This window comes from Bombus flavifrons, chromosome 17 (assembly GCF_040668555.2).
Source record: "Bombus flavifrons isolate JBK064 chromosome 17, iyBomFlav1_principal, whole genome shotgun sequence".
In the NCBI taxonomy this organism is placed as follows: Eukaryota; Metazoa; Arthropoda; class Insecta; order Hymenoptera; family Apidae; genus Bombus; species Bombus flavifrons.
In genome coordinates, this window is record NC_138458.1 from 4,485,911 (window position 1) to 4,505,292 (window position 19,382).

General features: G+C 33.8%; 1 protein-coding gene across 1 annotated transcript in view; it reads left to right on the forward strand.

The window, feature by feature from the left end:
• milt (trafficking kinesin-binding protein milt) overlaps nt 1–19,382 on the forward strand; it is a 102,611-nt gene that overhangs the window by 26,545 nt on the left and 56,684 nt on the right. Inside the window, exons 3-4 of the mRNA XM_069130798.1 lie at nt 8,165–8,269; nt 18,818–18,922. Coding sequence (XP_068986899.1) covers nt 8,165–8,269; nt 18,818–18,922 — 210 coding nt within the window. The remainder of the gene's footprint in view (nt 1–8,164; nt 8,270–18,817; nt 18,923–19,382) is intronic.

Below are 19,382 nucleotides of genomic sequence, written 5' to 3' on the forward strand. Positions count from 1 at the left end.
GCAATGTTCAGAACAACTAGAACATTCTACAGCAATTTTTAAATATTCCATTATCAAAAAATAGTCTGGTTAATAACTCACTTTTTTGGCGTTGTTCCTGTAATCTTTAGAAACAGATGATTATTTCTTTGGAGCAAACGTGTGGAGCAGTTTGGAACAACAATAAAAAGTTTAAAATTTAAAAAATTGGAGGCTAACAAACAACACCAATTATTCTATCAACTATTAAATAAGCCGTCAAAAAATATCGTATTGGGTTGAACAGAAAGTTCATTCCGTTTCTCGTAGCCAGATGAACCTAACCTTAAATAATGGCTGTTAACCTCGATTTAATTGCTCTAATGTGATCTATCGATCATTAGTTAACAGTTAACTGTAAAGTGTAAAACAAACATTTTCCCAAATATTTGTTTCTCGTTGGCGTGGCACCAGCTCAAACATGGTTTACCACGTAAGTTCACAACATAAGACTACACGTGTCAAACGTCACGCGACAAATATCCGTGTAACTTAAATAGGATGTTCTACCCCATCTACCATATTCTCGCGATCTTCCACGCCACGCTATTACTCATTGCGCTCGTTACAAAACTAGCTCGACTATTAGAACTCGTCTGTTTTGGGGAACCGAGCGATTATACGCCAATAGAATAACGACATCACCACAAGGATAACGAAAAGTCATCGAAAGGTTAAACGCATGCGTCGATGGTAAACAATAAACGTAGAGGTAACAAGATATGCTTCGGTTTGGCCATAAAAACGAAACGATCTTACTGTTCAACCCAATGACACAACGAGAAGAAAGAAGCTCCAGCCAATGGAAATAAAACTACTTTATTTATTTATTTATTTCAATTAAAATCTCCACACATGTGCTTCATTGTGAGTTGTAATAAAAATACTATGAATAAATAAATTGCTTCAAAATAATATTGTCAATGGTATCGATCGTCTGAAATTTTCTCTATCAGGCAAAGCTTTAGATTTAACGCGACCGTGATAGTACTGACATATTTGCTTCGCACATATGCGCCATACTTTATAAGTGTAGTTTCTGGTTTTCGATGTAGCTGGAACATTTAAATTCGCCCACTGACGTAAGTTACGACGACCATTCACCTAAGCAGTGCTCCAAGCATTTGAAGCAGGTGTACGGTGTTTCGAATCAGCTGACGAGATAATTTTACGATTCTGACGGTGATGCCGAAATAACTAACGTACTTCGTTGCGTGGCTCTAAAAATAACCGACCTATAAAGGGTCGGTCATTTTACGCTCTCCTACTTTAGCGTTCATTTGTCTAACGCTGAATATAATACCGATAAAGTAGATTACTGATCTTTATGCAAGTTAATGTTTTCACGAGCACGATTAAAATGGTAGAACCTAGGCAGTTATTTCATTTTCCTGTTAAGTATAAGAAGTACTATGTTGTAATGTTATTTGGATGTTCTGTCTGCTTTTGCAATGTTGCGTACGTTTTATGTATTTTGGTATTTTTAAACTTTTCATAAGATTCCGCAGTCCATCGATAACAAGCTGGTAAATTAATTAACGTGGACCTATTCGAAGATTTTTACAAATTTCTATGTTGATCGATCTATCGCGTAGATGTGTTAGAAAACGAGGAAAAGATGTTACGAAAGATTCGCAGAATCGAATTTTCCCAGAACAGTGTTCTGTTGTTTAGCTCGTAAACTTCATTAAAATTAAATAAAAATTAATTGAAAATTACAAAAATTCGTAATATTGAAACGAAATGAAAAATATACGAGTCGCTGTAGGAATAGTTATTTGCAAAAATTATATTTATCCCGTGGGAACGTCATCGGTTCTAGAGCCTAAAAATTTGTTGACCCGATTCGCGAGGTTTTTATTTTCACCGGTAAATTTCGGTAAATTCGACCGTTAGCGAAATGGAATTACTGCGAAGTGCGAGATAATAAAAAAATGATGATAGCGAGTAAAATTGATAGAAATCGATGTTTTTCGATCAACCTATTCAGGGTTCCTAAAGAAACAAGATTGGCAACGAGCCAATAGATTTGTGCTATTTTGTTCGGTCTGTTCGAGCACTAAGTTCTCACTCGACTCGCGAATCCGTCTGATCGTTTCCTCCACTCTGCAGAATTTCAATTTCACCAATTCTACTTTTTAATAAGAACTCGTTGCAAATTTAACTATTGGTGATATCATAAATTTCGTGAGAAATTTTAACGTTACATTTTTCGACTAGAGGAAGTGTCCTGTGAAATTATAAATAACAATTACCGTATAAATAAATTAGAGATATGACATAAAAGACGTGTGCTCATCGCCTCTTTCAATGCAGCATAATGCCATTTGAACGTTCGTAACGTTATATCGACTGCGAAAAGTCAATTACATTGACATTACGAATATCTGTTGGTCATTTTTCTCGGTTTCTCCTTCATTTTCTTCCTTTTTGCACTTCTTGATACCGAAAAATAAGGTTGTAAACTCATTCGGTATCGTAAAGCTTTTTATTTGGTGTTTACGTAGTCATGCACTTTATGTGCCAAATATAAAGCATATCTAACAGGTTGTAATATATACATAAAAAGAAATTAAAGCTACGTATCCACTGACAATAAATACATGTGGATAAGTGAACAGTAATATTACACGAGTGAAAAAATATTCTAAACATAATTAAGCATTGAAGTGATTGTGTTCAGAAAGATAGAGAGGTTCGTGTCTAAAATGAGTTAGAATTAAGGATTATGTACTTAAGAAGTGCTGAGTCTAGTCGGCCCACTGGCCCTACGAGACTTAAAAAAATCCTGGAAAAGAAGGAAAGCATTCTTAACAAATGGAGAAACGGTACGATTCTTTACCAGGCAGTCTTTCCACTTTCTAATTTACGTTCAAACCGTATTGCTTTATTCAGTTCCGAGCTGCGTATTTTGTTTCGTTAAATCTCGAATGTCTTCGTTGTTCGGTTCACGATTATCTATGTACATAATGTGAATAGAGCTTTGTTATCGACAGAGACCGACTTTGTATTTTGCTTTGTATCGTGCTCACGCTGCTAGGTGGCAGCACCGGCAACATTACATAAATCTATACGGTTTTCAAAAGTCAGAGTATTTTACGACTTAAACGCTTATTTTCGTTTGCCGGGAAATGAACAGCTTCCCTTCGATTATATAATTTTGTATCTTTAAATAATTTTCCTTGAGAAATAACACACTTAAAATACTTTTCAACAAATAGGAAACGAATACGAGAATTCTAGCTATATATGACTCTTACGTGGCATGACGTTGATTTGATATTTAAAGTACGATCGGTAAAAGAATACGTATTTACATACGTAAAATTTGCAATTGACTGTTATTGATAAATCACGTATATATAATTTTTCTTAAATTATTGAAAATATATGTTCAATAAGCTTTTTCTTTTTTTATTCATTTCACGGTATTCACGATTAATTCCTCGAGGGAAATATTTAATAAATGTAACGTATATATTAAAATCAGTTTTTCATATACAATCAAATTTGTACAGATTGCCTAGAAATGGAAAGCGATGCCATATTTAATATATCGTAGTATATGTATTAGTAAATCTGAAAAAAGTGCAATTTGACATTTATTACAATTAATTAACGCAAGTCATGTTTATGCGTATAGCGTCTGTATTAGCAATTAGTAAAGCATCTTGTAGAAAGTTGTATACTTATACCAGCGTTGCAATCTTTTTGGAATATGTACTTAAATATCTTATAGATATGTATACCAAAGTATCTCTAGAAATATGTAAAAACGTTTGCGAATAGAAATAATTCTAACTTTACAATTCCTCGCATTTAGCTTCGCTAGAGGAAATGAAAAGTAATTAATAACTTCTTTTACGTAGAAATGTGTGGTAATAGGTTATGTTCATAAAAATATATACAAGGTGTCTCATTTTTATCCCGCCAAATTGTATGATCAAAAATAAGAAAAAGTGTTATACAAAGGTAAGATCGTAAACGTTGTATCACAAAGTAACAACAACAATACGAAAATTATAAGTGACTGGATTCTCGTTCGATCGATTAATCATGTTTACTGAAGTTGTTGTTCTAATAAATACAAAATTTACATCCGTTTCCATGTAGAATCAGACAAGAAACCAGTCACTTATAATTTCGATATTGTTGTTATAACTTTGTAAGAAAACATTTATGATCCTATGCTTATATAACACACCTTTTTTATTTTTAATTATACAATATTCTTTTTTAATATCTATTTTACGTTTACAACTGGCTCTGTTGAGCCAACCAGCAGATAACCGTACAATATATTATTACAACATAATAAGCAAACAAAAATAATATTTACGCATACAAAAACCTATTTGATCATACTACTAATTTTGATAAGAAAATTATTATGTTACTAATTTATGACGATACATTCGATCGATTGTTAGTAGAAATAAATTGAAATTTTCAAAGAGTGGATCAGAATTTTGTGTCGAATCGTACTTTACGATGGTATATCAATCGCAACAAGTTTTCAAGCTGAGCTGACAATTCGTTTCTGAGAGATACGGCAGGTGATAAATATGAAAATTCATTAAAGCGACAGCTCATACGTTTCGACGTACGTTTATGTCTGGTAATTGACAAGATTATTGCCAGAGGTTTTGCCGATTGCTTACAACGAATTTGAACTTAGGTTTACAAAATTCATATGACCGATTCAATATAGCGGGTGATATATTTAAAAAAAAACACCTGTTACAGGATTATTTATTTTTCTTGATTTTGTTCCTTTGAAATGACGATAGATACGTTACGTATATGAGGATTGGGTATGTACATGAATCACATAATATTGCCATATCCAAGGAACCGTACAATTGGTATAATGTGATTGCAATAGCCAACAGTCGGAAAGTTATCACTTTAGCGTGTGTAGTAATATTCTGCGATTAATTTTCGTCTGGTTTTAACTTTACCGACAAGTATAATTTTCCAACAAGCTGTTTCAAACAAGCTTTCCATTATAATAAAATAAATCATTATTAAAATAGTAAGTAATTATTATAAGTAGAGTAATTACTATTAAAATTATTATTGTTATTAAATATTACTTTAAGTTTGAAAACTCCCTTTATAACTTTTTAACATCAGAGTTCTTTGAATGAAAGTTTTATGAATATTAGGACATTTTTTGGCATATTATTTGGATCGCTATATTGAATCGGTCATTGTGAATTTTGAAAATCTAAGTTCGAGTTCGTTGTTAGCAACCGGCCAAAGATCTGGCAACAATTTCTTAAATATAGAAGTCTGTAGGTCGGAGCATATGATCGGCTGATGTGGTTAATGAATTTTCATGTTTTTAACTTCCTGTGTTTGACAAATTAATAGTCAATTCAACTTGACAATTTCATTTCATCATTAGGTACTATGTTTCATCCCAAAATCATGAGACCAAAACCGTGCAATTTTTTGCTCACCCTTTATCGGAAATGTAGAAATTTTCACTTATTTGAAATTTGAAAATGTCCAGCTCATTTGAAATTTGAAAATGTTCCAGCTTATTTGAAATTTGAAAATGCTCCAGTTTATTTGAAATTTGAAAATGTTCAAGCTTATTTGAAATTTGCAAATGCTCAAACTTGCTTGATATTTGAAAATGCTCAAACTTACTTGAAATTTGAAAATGCTCCAGCCTATTTAAAATTTGAAAATGTTCAGGCATCTGTGAAGTTTGAAGACGCTCAAACGTATTTGAGATTTGAAAATGCTCAAACTCACTTGAAATTTGAAAACGCTAAAAATTACTTGAAACTTGAAAGCGCTCAAACTTACTTGAAATTTGAAAACGCTAAAAATTACTTGAAACTTGAAAGCGCTCAAACTTACTTGAAATTTGAAAACGCTAAAAATTACTTGAAACTTGGAAGCGCTCAAACTCACTTGAGATTTGAAAATGTTCAAACTTATTTGGAACTTGAAAGCGCTCAAACTCACTTGAGATTTGAAAATGTTCAAACTTATTTGGAACTTGAAAGCGCTCAAACTCACTTGAAATTTGAAAATGTTCAAACTTATTTGGAACTTGAAAACGCTCAAACTCACTTGAGATTTGAAAATGTTCAAACTTATTTGGAACTTGAAAACGCTCAAACTCACTTGAGATTTGAAAATGCTCAAACTTACTTGAAATTTGAAAATGTTCCAGCCTATTTAAAATTTGAAAATGTTCAGGCATCTGTGAAATTTGACGACGATCAAACGTATTTGAGATTTGAAAATGCTCAAACTTACTTGAAATTTGAAAATGTTCCAGCTTATTTGAAACTTGATTGTGTTCAAGCTTACTTGAAATTTGAAAATGCTCAAACTTACTTGAAATTTGAAAATGCTCAAACTTACTTGAAATTTGAAAATGCTCAAACTTACTTGAAACTTGAAAATGTTCAAACTTACTCGAAATTTGAAAATGTTCCAGCTTATTTGAAATTTGAAAATGTTCAAGCTTATTCGTAATTTGAAAATTTTCAGATTCATTTGAAATTTAAAAGTTTGCTTTGGTATTGTTTGATATTGTACAAAGAAATATAACATAGTTAAACTTAAATAATCACAGTTACATGAACTTAAATCATAAAAGAAAAATGTTTCTTTTCTACCTAGAAGTCTCTGCACCTAATTTTCTCTTAAATTCACTTCATTTCTTCCAAATTATCAACAAATACATATTTAGAGTAGTTCAATTATTCAAACGTATCATCTAATTATAATGCCAATTTAAAAGCAAAAATTTTATCCAAACAGAATTAAAAATTTTCTTTCTATTCTAATTGCTAAACCGTATTGAAAAATAATGTTGCTTTATACACGAATAAAAAATCACTGAAGAAATCGTTCGCTCTATTAAATGCGTGCATTATTGCCAGCAAGCATGATTGCCTATCAGATTGAGTGTTGGTATAAGTGGTTTTGTATTTCTAGTTAATTTAGCTTGACAGTATGCAGTAGAATCGATTACATCAGTGTTTCTCATAGTGATCGTTAGACAATGAGAATTGTTCTATTACAACGCAATTTGATTTCTTTCGCCATATATATCACATGCTTTCAATTTAACGAACTTGGATAATTTAGTAATTAATAAACTTCACTGCTGACGATTAAGATAATTAACTATGATAATGTTCCCTTTTTTCTTTTCTTTCCTTTTTTTTTATCGAATGATAATCTCAAACAATCTGATCTGATGGAATAATTCATAACAAGACAAATTTGAGAACACTTTTTCGAGTAATGCCACACCAATTAAGTGTAGCTTGTTAGATCTTGTCGTGTTAAATCAGCATATTAGACACTGTCTTTGTAAGCATACGTATTACGGTTCGATGATCCCGCTATGAGAAATTAAGAGGATCGTATAGAAAATACATACTTTCCAGCTGCATTGTTATAATTACTTTTCGAGAGAAAATTCCATGCAATTCATTTCATAAACACATTGAAAAACACGTGTAAAACGTCTGAGACTTCCAAGCAGATCTGCATTGCAGAAGCTACAGAAAATCTTCCAAGCTTATACGAACAACCTACTAGAAAATCACATAGAGTATACTATATTTTATTTGTAATAATAGATACGTAGAAATTGTTAAATTATATTGTTCTATATCGTTTTAAATGTTAAGTGATAATTAATTATTCAGCTTTATCAGAAACATGCACGTAACGTATTGGATGACTGAGGATCGTAGTGGTGTAAGTCAGTTTACTGGTTTCTTCGTAAAGTAGCGTGCAACGTTCATTGTTACCAGAAATTTATCGTACGTTCTCAGAGCACGAAAACGTATCGTGAAAGAAAGTAAAACTATAACATCGTTAATTACGAGGAGATGATGTTTGTAGGATTTGAAATGCTAAATTCTAATTCTCAGAATCTCTTGACTTACACTGCCATGATTTTTAACGCTCCAATGATACGTGCGTCTGTGATAGGAAAAACAAATTGCTATAAATAAGGTGTACAGTAAGTGAGAGGTAAAATTTTAGGAGGATTTCTAACAATTCAATTGGTTGTTTAATATAAATGTTAAGTATAACTGTTAAAAGTGATTTGATGGAGTGATAAGAGTAAAATATAAATACGAAATTAACTCTATTGTAGAGGTATGCAGTGGAGCTGAACTTCCAGAAGTTGAGATCATCAGTTTGCTAGAAGAACAGATACCTCGATACCGCCTGCGAGCCGATACTCTCACTCAATTTCAAGGTAAATATGAACACATTATATATAAATATAATTCATTGCATATAAATATAATTTATCATATTAAATGTAAATATAAATACATAAAGAAAAATGGAAGTACGTTGGAACCTCCAGTATCCTAATTTAGTCAGCAGATGAGAGAATTCTACAATATAGAAACGAATAATGGAAACAGCGTCTGTTTTTATCATTATCATTCTGTATTTCAAAATCATTAAAATGAGAAAGAACACGATATAAAGTAAATGTAATACGTCCAATGAATTATTATAAATTATTGAATTAATTAAATTAAAATCAAAATTGAATCCTTTGAATTATTATAAATTATTGAATTAATTAAATTAAAATCAAAATTGAATGTAATTTAATTAAATGAATTTAATTATTTGTGGATTCTACATCTTCTTTACTGGCGAAACAAATTTTGTTAATATTGGCTTCAATGGAAAGTTCGTCTCGTTTTTACGGCCAAACTGTAGTACGTGTTTTCTCTTTTACGTCTACCGTTTTCGATCGATGTATGCGCCATTCCTTTCGATGTCTTTTTGTCATCCTTTTGATAACTTCGCTATTCCATTAGCGTAGAATCGCTTAGTCTTCCGAGAAAAAGAATAGTTCCAATTTGTTTTTCCAGTCTTCCAAAGAACACCAGTTCTTATTTTCGAAGGTAGTTTTGTAACGAGCGGGTATATGATAATCTGAGCGTGCAAGATCGCGAGAATATGGTAGATGGCGCAGAACATCCCATTCGAGTTGCACCAATATTTGTCGTGTGACGTTTGATACATATAGTTTCCCGTTGCCTCGGCGAAGCATGTTTCAATTCGTGCCAGACCATCAAAAATCAAGGGCTTTGGAAAATGTTTCTTTTACACTGTACAGTTGACTATCAATTGATCATCAATATCGGGTTAAATCAATTACATTGTGGTTAAAAGCTATTGCTCAAACTTTTGGGTTGTCTTGATGAACTATGTTTGAATTGATGGCAGGGCAACAAGAAAAAACATCGGGAAATGTTTGTTTTACACTCAAGAGTAGATTATCAATTGATCATCAATATCGGGTAAATCAATTGACTTGTAATTAAAAGCTGTTGTTTAAACTTTTGCATTGTCTTGATGAACTGTGCTTGAATTGATGGCAGGGCAACAAAAAAGGACATCGGAAAATGTTTGTTTAACATTCAACAGTTGACTATCAATTAATCATCAATATCAGATTAAATTAATTAAATTGTAATTAAAAGCTATTGCTTAAACTTTTGCATTGTCTTGATGAACTATGTTTGAACTGGTGCCTGGCCAACAAAACCAAAAAAAGATATCGGAAAAATGTTTGTTTAATATTCAACAGTTGACTATCAATTAATCATCAATATCGGGTAAATCAATTGACTTGTAATTAAAAGCTATTGCTTGAACTCTTGCATTGTCTTAATGAACTATATTTGAATCGATGGCAGGCCATCAAAAAACAAGGACTTCGGAAAATGTTTGTTTTACACTGTACAGTTGACTATCAATTAATCATCAATACCGAGTTAAATCAATTGAATTGTAGTTAAAAGCTATTGCTTAAACTTTTGCTTTGTCTTGATGAACTATGTTTAAATTGATGGCAGGCCAACAAAAGAAAGACATCGGAAAGTGTTTGTTTAACGTTCAACAGTTGAATATCAATTAATCATCAATATCGAGTAAATCAATTGACTTGTAATTAAAAGCTATTGCTTAAACTTTTGCATTGTCTCTATATTTGAACTGGTCCCTGGCCAACAAAAAAAAAGACATCGGATAATGTTTGTTTAACATTCAACAGTTGATTATCAATTAATCATCAATATCGGGTAAATCAATTGACTTGTAATTAAAAGCTATTGCTTAAACTTTTGCATTGTCTTGATGAACTATATTTGAACTGGTCCCTGGCCAACAAAAAAAAAGACATCGGATAATGTTTGTTTAACATTCAACAGTTGATTATCAATTAATCATCAATATCGGGTAAATCAATTGACTTGTAATTAAAAACTATTGCTTGAACTCTTGCATTGTCTTAATGAACTATGTTTGAATCGATGGCAGGCCATCAAAAAACAAGGACTTCGGAAAATGTTTGTTTTACACTGTACAGTTGACTATCAATTAATCATCAATACCGAGTTAAATCAATTGAATTGTAGTTAAAAGCTATTGCTTAAACTTTTGCTTTGTCTTGATGAACTATGTTTAAATTGATGGCAGGCCAACAAAAGAAAGACATCGGAAAGTGTTTGTTTAACGTTCAACAGTTGAATATCAATTAATCATCAATATCGAGTAAATCAATTGACTTGTAATTAAAAGCTATTGCTTAAACTTTTGCATTGTCTCTATATTTGAACTGGTCCCTGGCCAACAAAAAAAAAGACATCGGATAATGTTTGTTTAACATTCAACAGTTGATTATCAATTAATCATCAATATCGGGTAAATCAATTGACTTGTAATTAAAAGCTATTGCTTAAACTTTTGCATTGTCTTGATGAACTATATTTGAACTGGTCCCTGGCCAACAAAAAAAAAGACATCGGATAATGTTTGTTTAACATTCAACAGTTGATTATCAATTAATCATCAATATCGGGTAAATCAATTGACTTGTAATTAAAAACTATTGCTTGAACTCTTGCATTGTCTTAATGAACTATGTTTGAATCGATGGCAGGCCATCAAAAAACAAGGACTTCGGAAAATGTTTGTTTTACACTGTACAGTTGACTATCAATTAATCATCAATATCTGGTAAATCAATTGACTTGTAATTAAAAGCTGTTGCTTAAACTTTTGCATTGTCTTGATGAACTATGTTTGAACTGGTGCCTGGCCAACAAAAAAAAAGACATCGGAAAATGTTCGTTTTACACTCAACACTGTTAATTAATCAATACTAGTTTCGACCAATCAAATTGAGGCTGATAGCTGTTGTTCAAACTGAGATCCATCTCGCTACGAAAAACGGAACGAACTTCCTGTTCAAGCCTGTTCATTGCACTGCTTTGAATTATATTCTGTTTGTGTCTCAAACTATCCACGGTTCCTCTCTCCAACGCCATAAACAATTTAAAACAAGAAGGCGTCGTCTTCTGCTTTCACTGTGATCTTCTTTTTCTCAACACGAAGACTTATTCGACTTATCAGTCGAAGATAATATTTATCGAAATTCCGAAACTTTTTCTCAGAATACATATCTAGATAATGATATTTCTTTATTGTTGATTTACCACAATTATTATAAAACAGCAGAGCATAGGTATTTATTTTTCATGTGGATTAATGTTTTCCTACTTGTCGGAACATCTGAGTAACTTTTAATTACACGTTTCTGTTTTTCACGTTATTAATTATCAATCTTCTAATGTTCAATTTCTGCAACTTTTCCGGCACTTCCACGCCTTTTTCTAATTTCTCATGTATCTCTTCTTTCCTTTCCACGCTTCTTACCTCACGTTTCCTCTTTGATGTCATTAGACACGAAATATTAACGCGTACAACATTACCTTCGTATCAAAGTAATAGGAAAGTAATATGAAATTATAAAAAACACACGTAAGTGTCCTTTGCCACACAAGCAAAAAATTTTTAGGTAATGGAATGCTCGAATTCGAATAGAACATTCGACTAATGCAGGTTCCAATGTAATACAAGAGAAGTATCATACAGGGTGGCCTGTATCTTTTCGTACAAATTTCTCCACTGTGATTTATCCCATTCGCAACCACCGCAGTGATGAACTGACTCAAACTGCATACAGTGGATGCACGTAACGTGTCAAGTCGCTCGGTGTGTTTCACAAGACGTGTGCTATTTCTGCATCCTCCTCGAGTGTCTAATTATTTTGTCACGAGCCCTCGTTTATCATTTAGTGATAGTATATTAATTTCTTCCAACTTTTCCATTTCTATTTCTTGAAATATTTATTTTATTTAACATTCCCACGTGTCCTTCGGTTCTACCCCATACGACCTCCACTGATATCCACTTCTCACTTTTTCATTTTTGACGCCATAGTGTCCGTCACAAGATTCTCTTCACTTGCTTCAACAATTCCACTTTCTATTCTATTTTCACTGAATGTGACCCATTGAATATGACAGATTACGTACGATCAGCTTGCATATGTATGTTCCTCTGATACAGCTCCATCATCAGGTTCGCTGTTGTCGTTATAAGAAACAGGTCATGCAATTAGAGCCGCGATGAAAATATGTCAGAGTGAAGATTTAGTACTAGCAGCATGTGACCAGCGAAAATATCTCACTCGGAGCTTGACGTACTGCTACGTCGTCGGTGACAACCACCTAATTTGATTTTGACGTAGCGGTACGTCATCGGTTGCGAATCGATTATCTGTTTGAGTTTCAAGCAGCGTTGTTTAGATTTTGTGTGGAAAAGTCCTAGTACGTTTGAACGCTACGGACGACTGACGGTATTTCGTATTTCATTGTTATCTTCTCAGTAATTTTTATTGAAGAAAACTTGAAATATTTATAAACTAATAGTACGCATATACAGGGTGGTTGGTAACTGGTGGTACAAGCGGAAAGGGGGTGATTCTACGCGAAAAAAGAAGTCGAAAATATAGAATAAAAATTTTTTTTTAATTTTTCCATCGAGACAACGATCTACAGTGAGACCCGTTATAACGTACCGCACGCGTACCGAACGAAAATTCAAAGTCGATTTTCTCGAAAACAAAGCCTCAAACGAAAAATTTCTATCCTATATTTTCGACTTCTTTTTTCGCGTAGAATCACCCGCTTTCCGCTTGTACCACCAGTTACCAACCACCCTCTATAATAATGTAGATGTATCTCATAAAATAACAAACTTTTTTCCTGGAACTCAAACGGTTAACACGTTGAATGCCACGTGGATCACCGGTGACCCACGCACCAAGATTAGTAGAAATACATAATTTGAATAAATGTCAATAGTTATAAATTTTGTATTATTACCATCGTTACTATAATGGTGTGACGAAATTAATGCAGTATAAAACATATAAAAATAGTTTTATTTATACATGAAATATAGATCTATCATGTGCGCCCCCATCAATGGTTGTCGAACATGGAAAACCCCGCTTTTTCCGTGTTTTACCTTAATGAACAATGACTCTAAGCAACGTTTCCACTTGAAAGATCCTCGATGGCAATTAAGAGCCTTGAAAGTAAAGTAACAAATGCTAAATCTTGTGACGGTTGTTTAGGATTATTGCGGGTCCGAATAACGCGAAGAAATAATATGAGATAATTGATAATCGCAAAAAATAAGTGAATCGAGCGAAATTGCACTTCAACGCGATGGGGGTCACCGGTGACCCCAGTGAAATAAATTCATTAATGATGATTATACACCGTAACGTATCTCTTGTAGGTAATATTTCAACACTATATGTATCGCAAAATAAAAAATTGGTCGTGGCGCCACGGCCAAACCTTGTATTGGGCTGGCAACTAAGTGATTGCGGATTTTATCATTAGGTAGTATTGACAGATATTGCCAAACCAATAAAACTGGCGCGGCATTCGAGCGTCCAGACGATCGATATTATCGTCAGCATTTCAGTTTTTCTAGATCGTCGTGCGTAAGAAACCCTGTACACTCTCTAGACGATCAATTTACAGAGTGCGACAGAACATGTGGCATCCACTTCGGGAGCTGATCGTACGTCCAAAAGCAAGCAGAGTAGTTCGTATAAACTCGTGTTCTGTCTATCTTCGTTTATGAGATGTAACGAATTTTCTATTCTGATGTTGTGTCATCTAATTAGATTCACAGAAGATGCTTGAAATGAGCACTTTGCATTTCAAGGTAAAACTGTATATGTCTTGTCATGCATCCGGCTGCACTCTGTACGGTTGCTGGTGTTCACCGATTTTGTCGAAGAACTTGCTCTATTCTCAGCCTCAGTATTTCAACATTTTCCATAGGTTAATTATCATATAGATTCACAAACGTCGTTGTATCTCATAAACGAAGACAGATGGAGCACTTGTGTACAGGAACTTCCTCCATTGATTTTAAATGTCAAAGAAAGCCCCACATTTTCTGTCACACTCTGTATATTGTCGGTACAATGTGTGGAACCTCAAGTACTGAGAATAATATTGGCAATAATATTGATCGTCTGAATTTACGTAAACTCGATGAAAACAAAAGTAAAACAAATCCAACAAAAAGCCCATACGTAATTCATGTATTATTCACAAGTTACATATAAAATCGATCGAATAACGTAAAAGTTGGCACGGCGTGATTCCTTGTGGAAAAACAGAGGGGAAAATGTAGCGTAGAAATTTTTCTTCTCGGTTTAGTTTCGCAGGAAATCGAGTTTGAAAATTTATCAAGTAGACCGGAACATGGCTAATTTCGGATAAGCTAGAACCAAATAATCGACCGAAGGTCGTTGCACGTGCGAAAATAAATCGAAAATGTGGAATAAAATTTTCCTGTTTGTGGTTTCGTTCTACTTTCAAGGAAACTGGTGTATCTACAAATTTATTTTTCTCTGAAACGAAGCGTTCTGTGAACAAATTTCATTTCATATTTTCCACTTGTTTTCACACGTAGAATGACCTTCTGTCGATTATTGAGACCTGCGCATGATCGAGTATACTTGACAAATTTTCAAACTCGATTTTCTCGTAAACTAACCCGAGAGTGAAAAATTCTGTGGCACATTTTTGTCGTATTTTTCCACGAGGAATCACGTCGTACAGCGATTTCACATGTTGTTCGGTCTAACCCTGTATGTACGTTCTCACGTTTCCATTTCAAAGCGTCGCGTGACCTTATCGATAGGAAACATGTTATCGACATAGTAAAACGTTAAATATTAGGTTAAGTAAAAAGTTCTGAGCGTTTTTCGCTAGATGTCTTTAGTGAGCCATATCTCACGATGTGCACATCGCATCGAGTCATAGTATACACCGATTTCAAGGTGATATTACGCATCAAAAAGGTTCTTTGTCAGTTTTGTGTTCGGTGAAGCCAGTTGTGTGTTACAGCGTTCGAAAATGGAGATAAAAAAAGAGAAAATTCGATACATTCTTCAGTACCACTACGACCAAGGTGAAAAGGCGGAGCAGGCGGCCAAAAAAATTTGTGCTGTTTATGGACCCAGTACAGTATCGAATGCAACAGCAAAGCGGTGGTTCCAACGATTCCGTTCTGGTAATATGGACGTCGAAGATGAGGCACGCTCTGGTAGGCCAATCGTCGAAAATGTGGATAAAATCATGGAAATCGTCGAGTCGGACCGGCATGTGAGCACTTATTCCATTGCCCAGGAACTGAAGATTAGCCAGAAAACCGTTTGGAACCATTTGCATAAGGCTGGTCTCAAGAAGAAGCTCGACGTATGGGTGCCACATGAATTGACGCAAAAGAACCTTTTGGACCGAATTGATGCCTGCGATTCTTTGTTGAGACGTAACGAAATCGACCCATTTTTGAAGCGGATGGTGACTGGCGATGAAAAATGGGTCACATACGAGAACAACAGCCGAAAAAGATCGTGGTCCAATCGCGGTGGGCCGGCCCAAACGATCGCCAAGCGTGGATTAACGGCCAAGAAGGTTTTATTGTGTGTTTGGTGGGATTGGAAGGGAATCATCCATTATGAGCTGCTCCCATCGGGGCAAACACTTAATTCGGACCTCTATTGTCAACAACTGACCAGACTGAAGCAGGCGATCGACCAGAAGCGGCCAGAATTGGCCAATAGGAAAGGTGTTGTGTTCCATCAAGACAACGCCAGGCCGCACACATCTTTAACGACGCGTCAGAAGCTCCGAGAGCTTGGCTGGGAGGTTCTATCGCATCCGCCGTACAGTCCAGACCTGGCACCAAGCGATTATCACCTTTTTAAGTTTTTGCAAAATTTTCTTGATGGTACAAAACTGGCCTCAAGAGAGGCTTGTGAAAATGAGCTGGTCAAGTTTTTTACCAATAGGGACGAGGACTTCTTCAACCGCGGAATTATGAAATTGCCTTCAAAATGGACAAAAGTAATCGAACAAAACGGCGCATATTTAATCTAAATCGAATAATCTTGACTATGTTAATTTCATCGTCGAAATAAAGCGAAAAAGCGCTCAGAACTTTTTACTTCACCTAATACATCGTTAAATACCTTGTACCGACGTAGGTACATTTTAGTACACAGGTCTATCGAGTCTGTTGTGGATTAAATTTCGTTGCGATTTTTTCTAATTTCTGCTATTGTAGTGTCAATTTTCCTAATTAACTCATTGTGATCACAAGACCTTTTCATCGTATTTGTACGTACGGAGCGCGCTGATAGAGTCTATACAGCAAAATTATAAGACACTCTGCTCGCTGAAACAAGTACACGTTGTAGATGTCATTATCATACTCATATTATCAACAATTATACGTGTTAGTAGTGTAATTTACTTTTGAAACTTTATGATGGCGCATAAGCTGAACTTAATTATTACAAAGTCTTCGTCAAAGATAAAATAGGCAATTCTGTTACAAAGACCATGTAAACTATATTGTTTGACAATTTGGACGTAATAGTATTTCTAAAAGAGTGCACAGAAAAATATGAGATGTAATTTTGATAACAAGATCGAGGACGTCGGTATATAGAAAAATATGTAAAATGCATTCTGCCAGGAATTTTCTAGTTCTTACTGTTAGTGTGTTTGTAAAAACGTACACTAATAAGCATCAAATCTATTACATTATAACACTTGCAAATCGTCTTTCAGACTTGTATATAAATCTAATTTAGTCAGCCTATTTTTACACGGCGTTAATTACTTCGGTTACGCGTAAATTCCGTAAATTGAGGGTAAACTTGCAATTTTATTACATTGGCTTGTCCCGAATGTTTCTTTCGTTTTATGAGCAAATAATGGATGCACTACATTTTTCGTTTCGTATTGTTTCATTGAATTATGTATGATCCATATTGTTCCAGTAGAAAACCAAATAAAATAAAATAATAGTAGAAAACCAAATAATATAAATAAAAATAATATTACATATAATATGATGTAATACAATTATATTATAATATAATAATATAAAGCAGAAAATGTAGTGCATCTATTATTTCTCTATAAAACAAGAGAAACTTTTGGGGCAACCTAATACACAAAATATACGTGTTTACAATAAATTTAATTTACAATAAATTTAATAAATTATACATGTTTACAAAAGTGACATGTTTAAGAAGTGAAACATCATCAGTGCAAAGAAATAATTACCATTGTCATTTCACTCGAATGTGTTTCATTGTTACGAGTAGTATTATTGTGATAATCTATTTAGAATAAATCATTTTTATTCACGAAGTAATACGAAAATTTGTTATGACAACGCGAAAAGATTGATGTTTCCGAAAGGAATCAATATTTTTTCGTTTAATTTAACACAATCTGTAATATTGCGACTTATAACTTTACGTAATGGCTGTTATGTAAGTAACGTTGGCTGCTAATGATCCAAATGTTTTGATGCAACCAAAAAATCTACGTAAAAACAAAATATTTTTATTATACACACGTGTACGAGTATGCGTGTGTTTTACCTCTCTCGTTCACTATAATTAGACTCCAGATTTTTATGTATTTATAGAAAACTTGAAAGTGTAAAATTACCCGGAATGTGTATAATGTGAAAAGATGTACAGGATGTCTCATTTTCATCGAGCCAAATATCTCTCAAATTGTATATTATCCGAAAAAGTGACCCATTAGTGTATAAAACACGTCGTGTTTCAAATGGAACGTCTTGTGATAGCCACCAGATTTGCCTAGACGTTCTCGAGATCTTCAAGTGATCTTTGTTTCTGTGAATGGAACTGTACATTTTTTTACACACCGTCCTATGCAGTTTTTAATTCTCTAGAAGAAAGTATTAAGGTGCTTGTATCTGAAAATGCTTGGTTTAAGAGATATCTCAACGTTAACTTTGTCAAATTGTGGGTGTACGATAAGCTTCACAAGATTAAAGTTACAAATATCTTTTGAACTGGTCGTTTTTCCACCCAAGTACCTCGATACTTTTTTGTAGAGAACTAAAAAATACACCGAATGGTTATAAAAAAATGTATAGTTGTATTTAAAAAAAAACGAAGGTTACCATGAAATGTCGAAGATGCGTCCACCCACATAAGATTCGTGGCTGTCACAAAATAGCCTACTGGAAACAAAGTAAGCTTTATTTGAGACACTTCTTCGAATAATGTGTAGCTTGGGAGATATTTGCGTGAATCGATAAAGATAAGGCAATTTGCATTAAAATATTCGAAGTACAGTTCTTTCTGTAATAAATACTTGGTAACTAAATCAATTTTCTACCTAGGTTCTACTTTCTCGATTATGTTCTCAAACATGTGAATTTGTATAAAATTGTCTAATTGTAATTGCTATTTTCTTTTTCTTGTCGCCAAATATATTTAAGCGTTACAAGTAGTTATTTTATAAATATTCATATGACTGATTTTATTTATTGTTTATAGGATACGAGAACGCGGATTGGTTCATCCCTTCACCGGCCCTAAAATCAATAGACGTTGACTTAAAATTGTCACCGGAGCAAATCCGGGAGACTCTCAATTATTTCAGTAAGTAATTGTTTATATCAATTCTTTTATCACTGTCTCTCCTGCTTCTCTATGCTAAACGTTAGGCAAATCGCTTTATATCGGTAAGTGTTACATCGTTTCTTATACAGGGTGGTCCACCTATTTTTATCACCTGGAATATATCGCTCGATTTTGATAATATTAAGAAAAAAAATGTTTCAGGTACAAGTTGAATGCTTTCGAGGGGAACGTAATTTGGTATGATTAGCTTTATCCTATGTGAACGCGTAGAGGACATATGAAGGTCACCGATGTTCCTTCCTTTTTTTTCTTTCTTTTTTTCATGGAATCATGAATTTTTCAATACATTAATTCAGCACTTTTTAAACCTCCCATTTGCAATTCCATTTTGCCAGGAAATATTTCACGCCACCCCAGTTATACAGGGTGTCCCACCTAACTCTGTCATCCTTAATTACTCTCTTATTTGCGATGATAC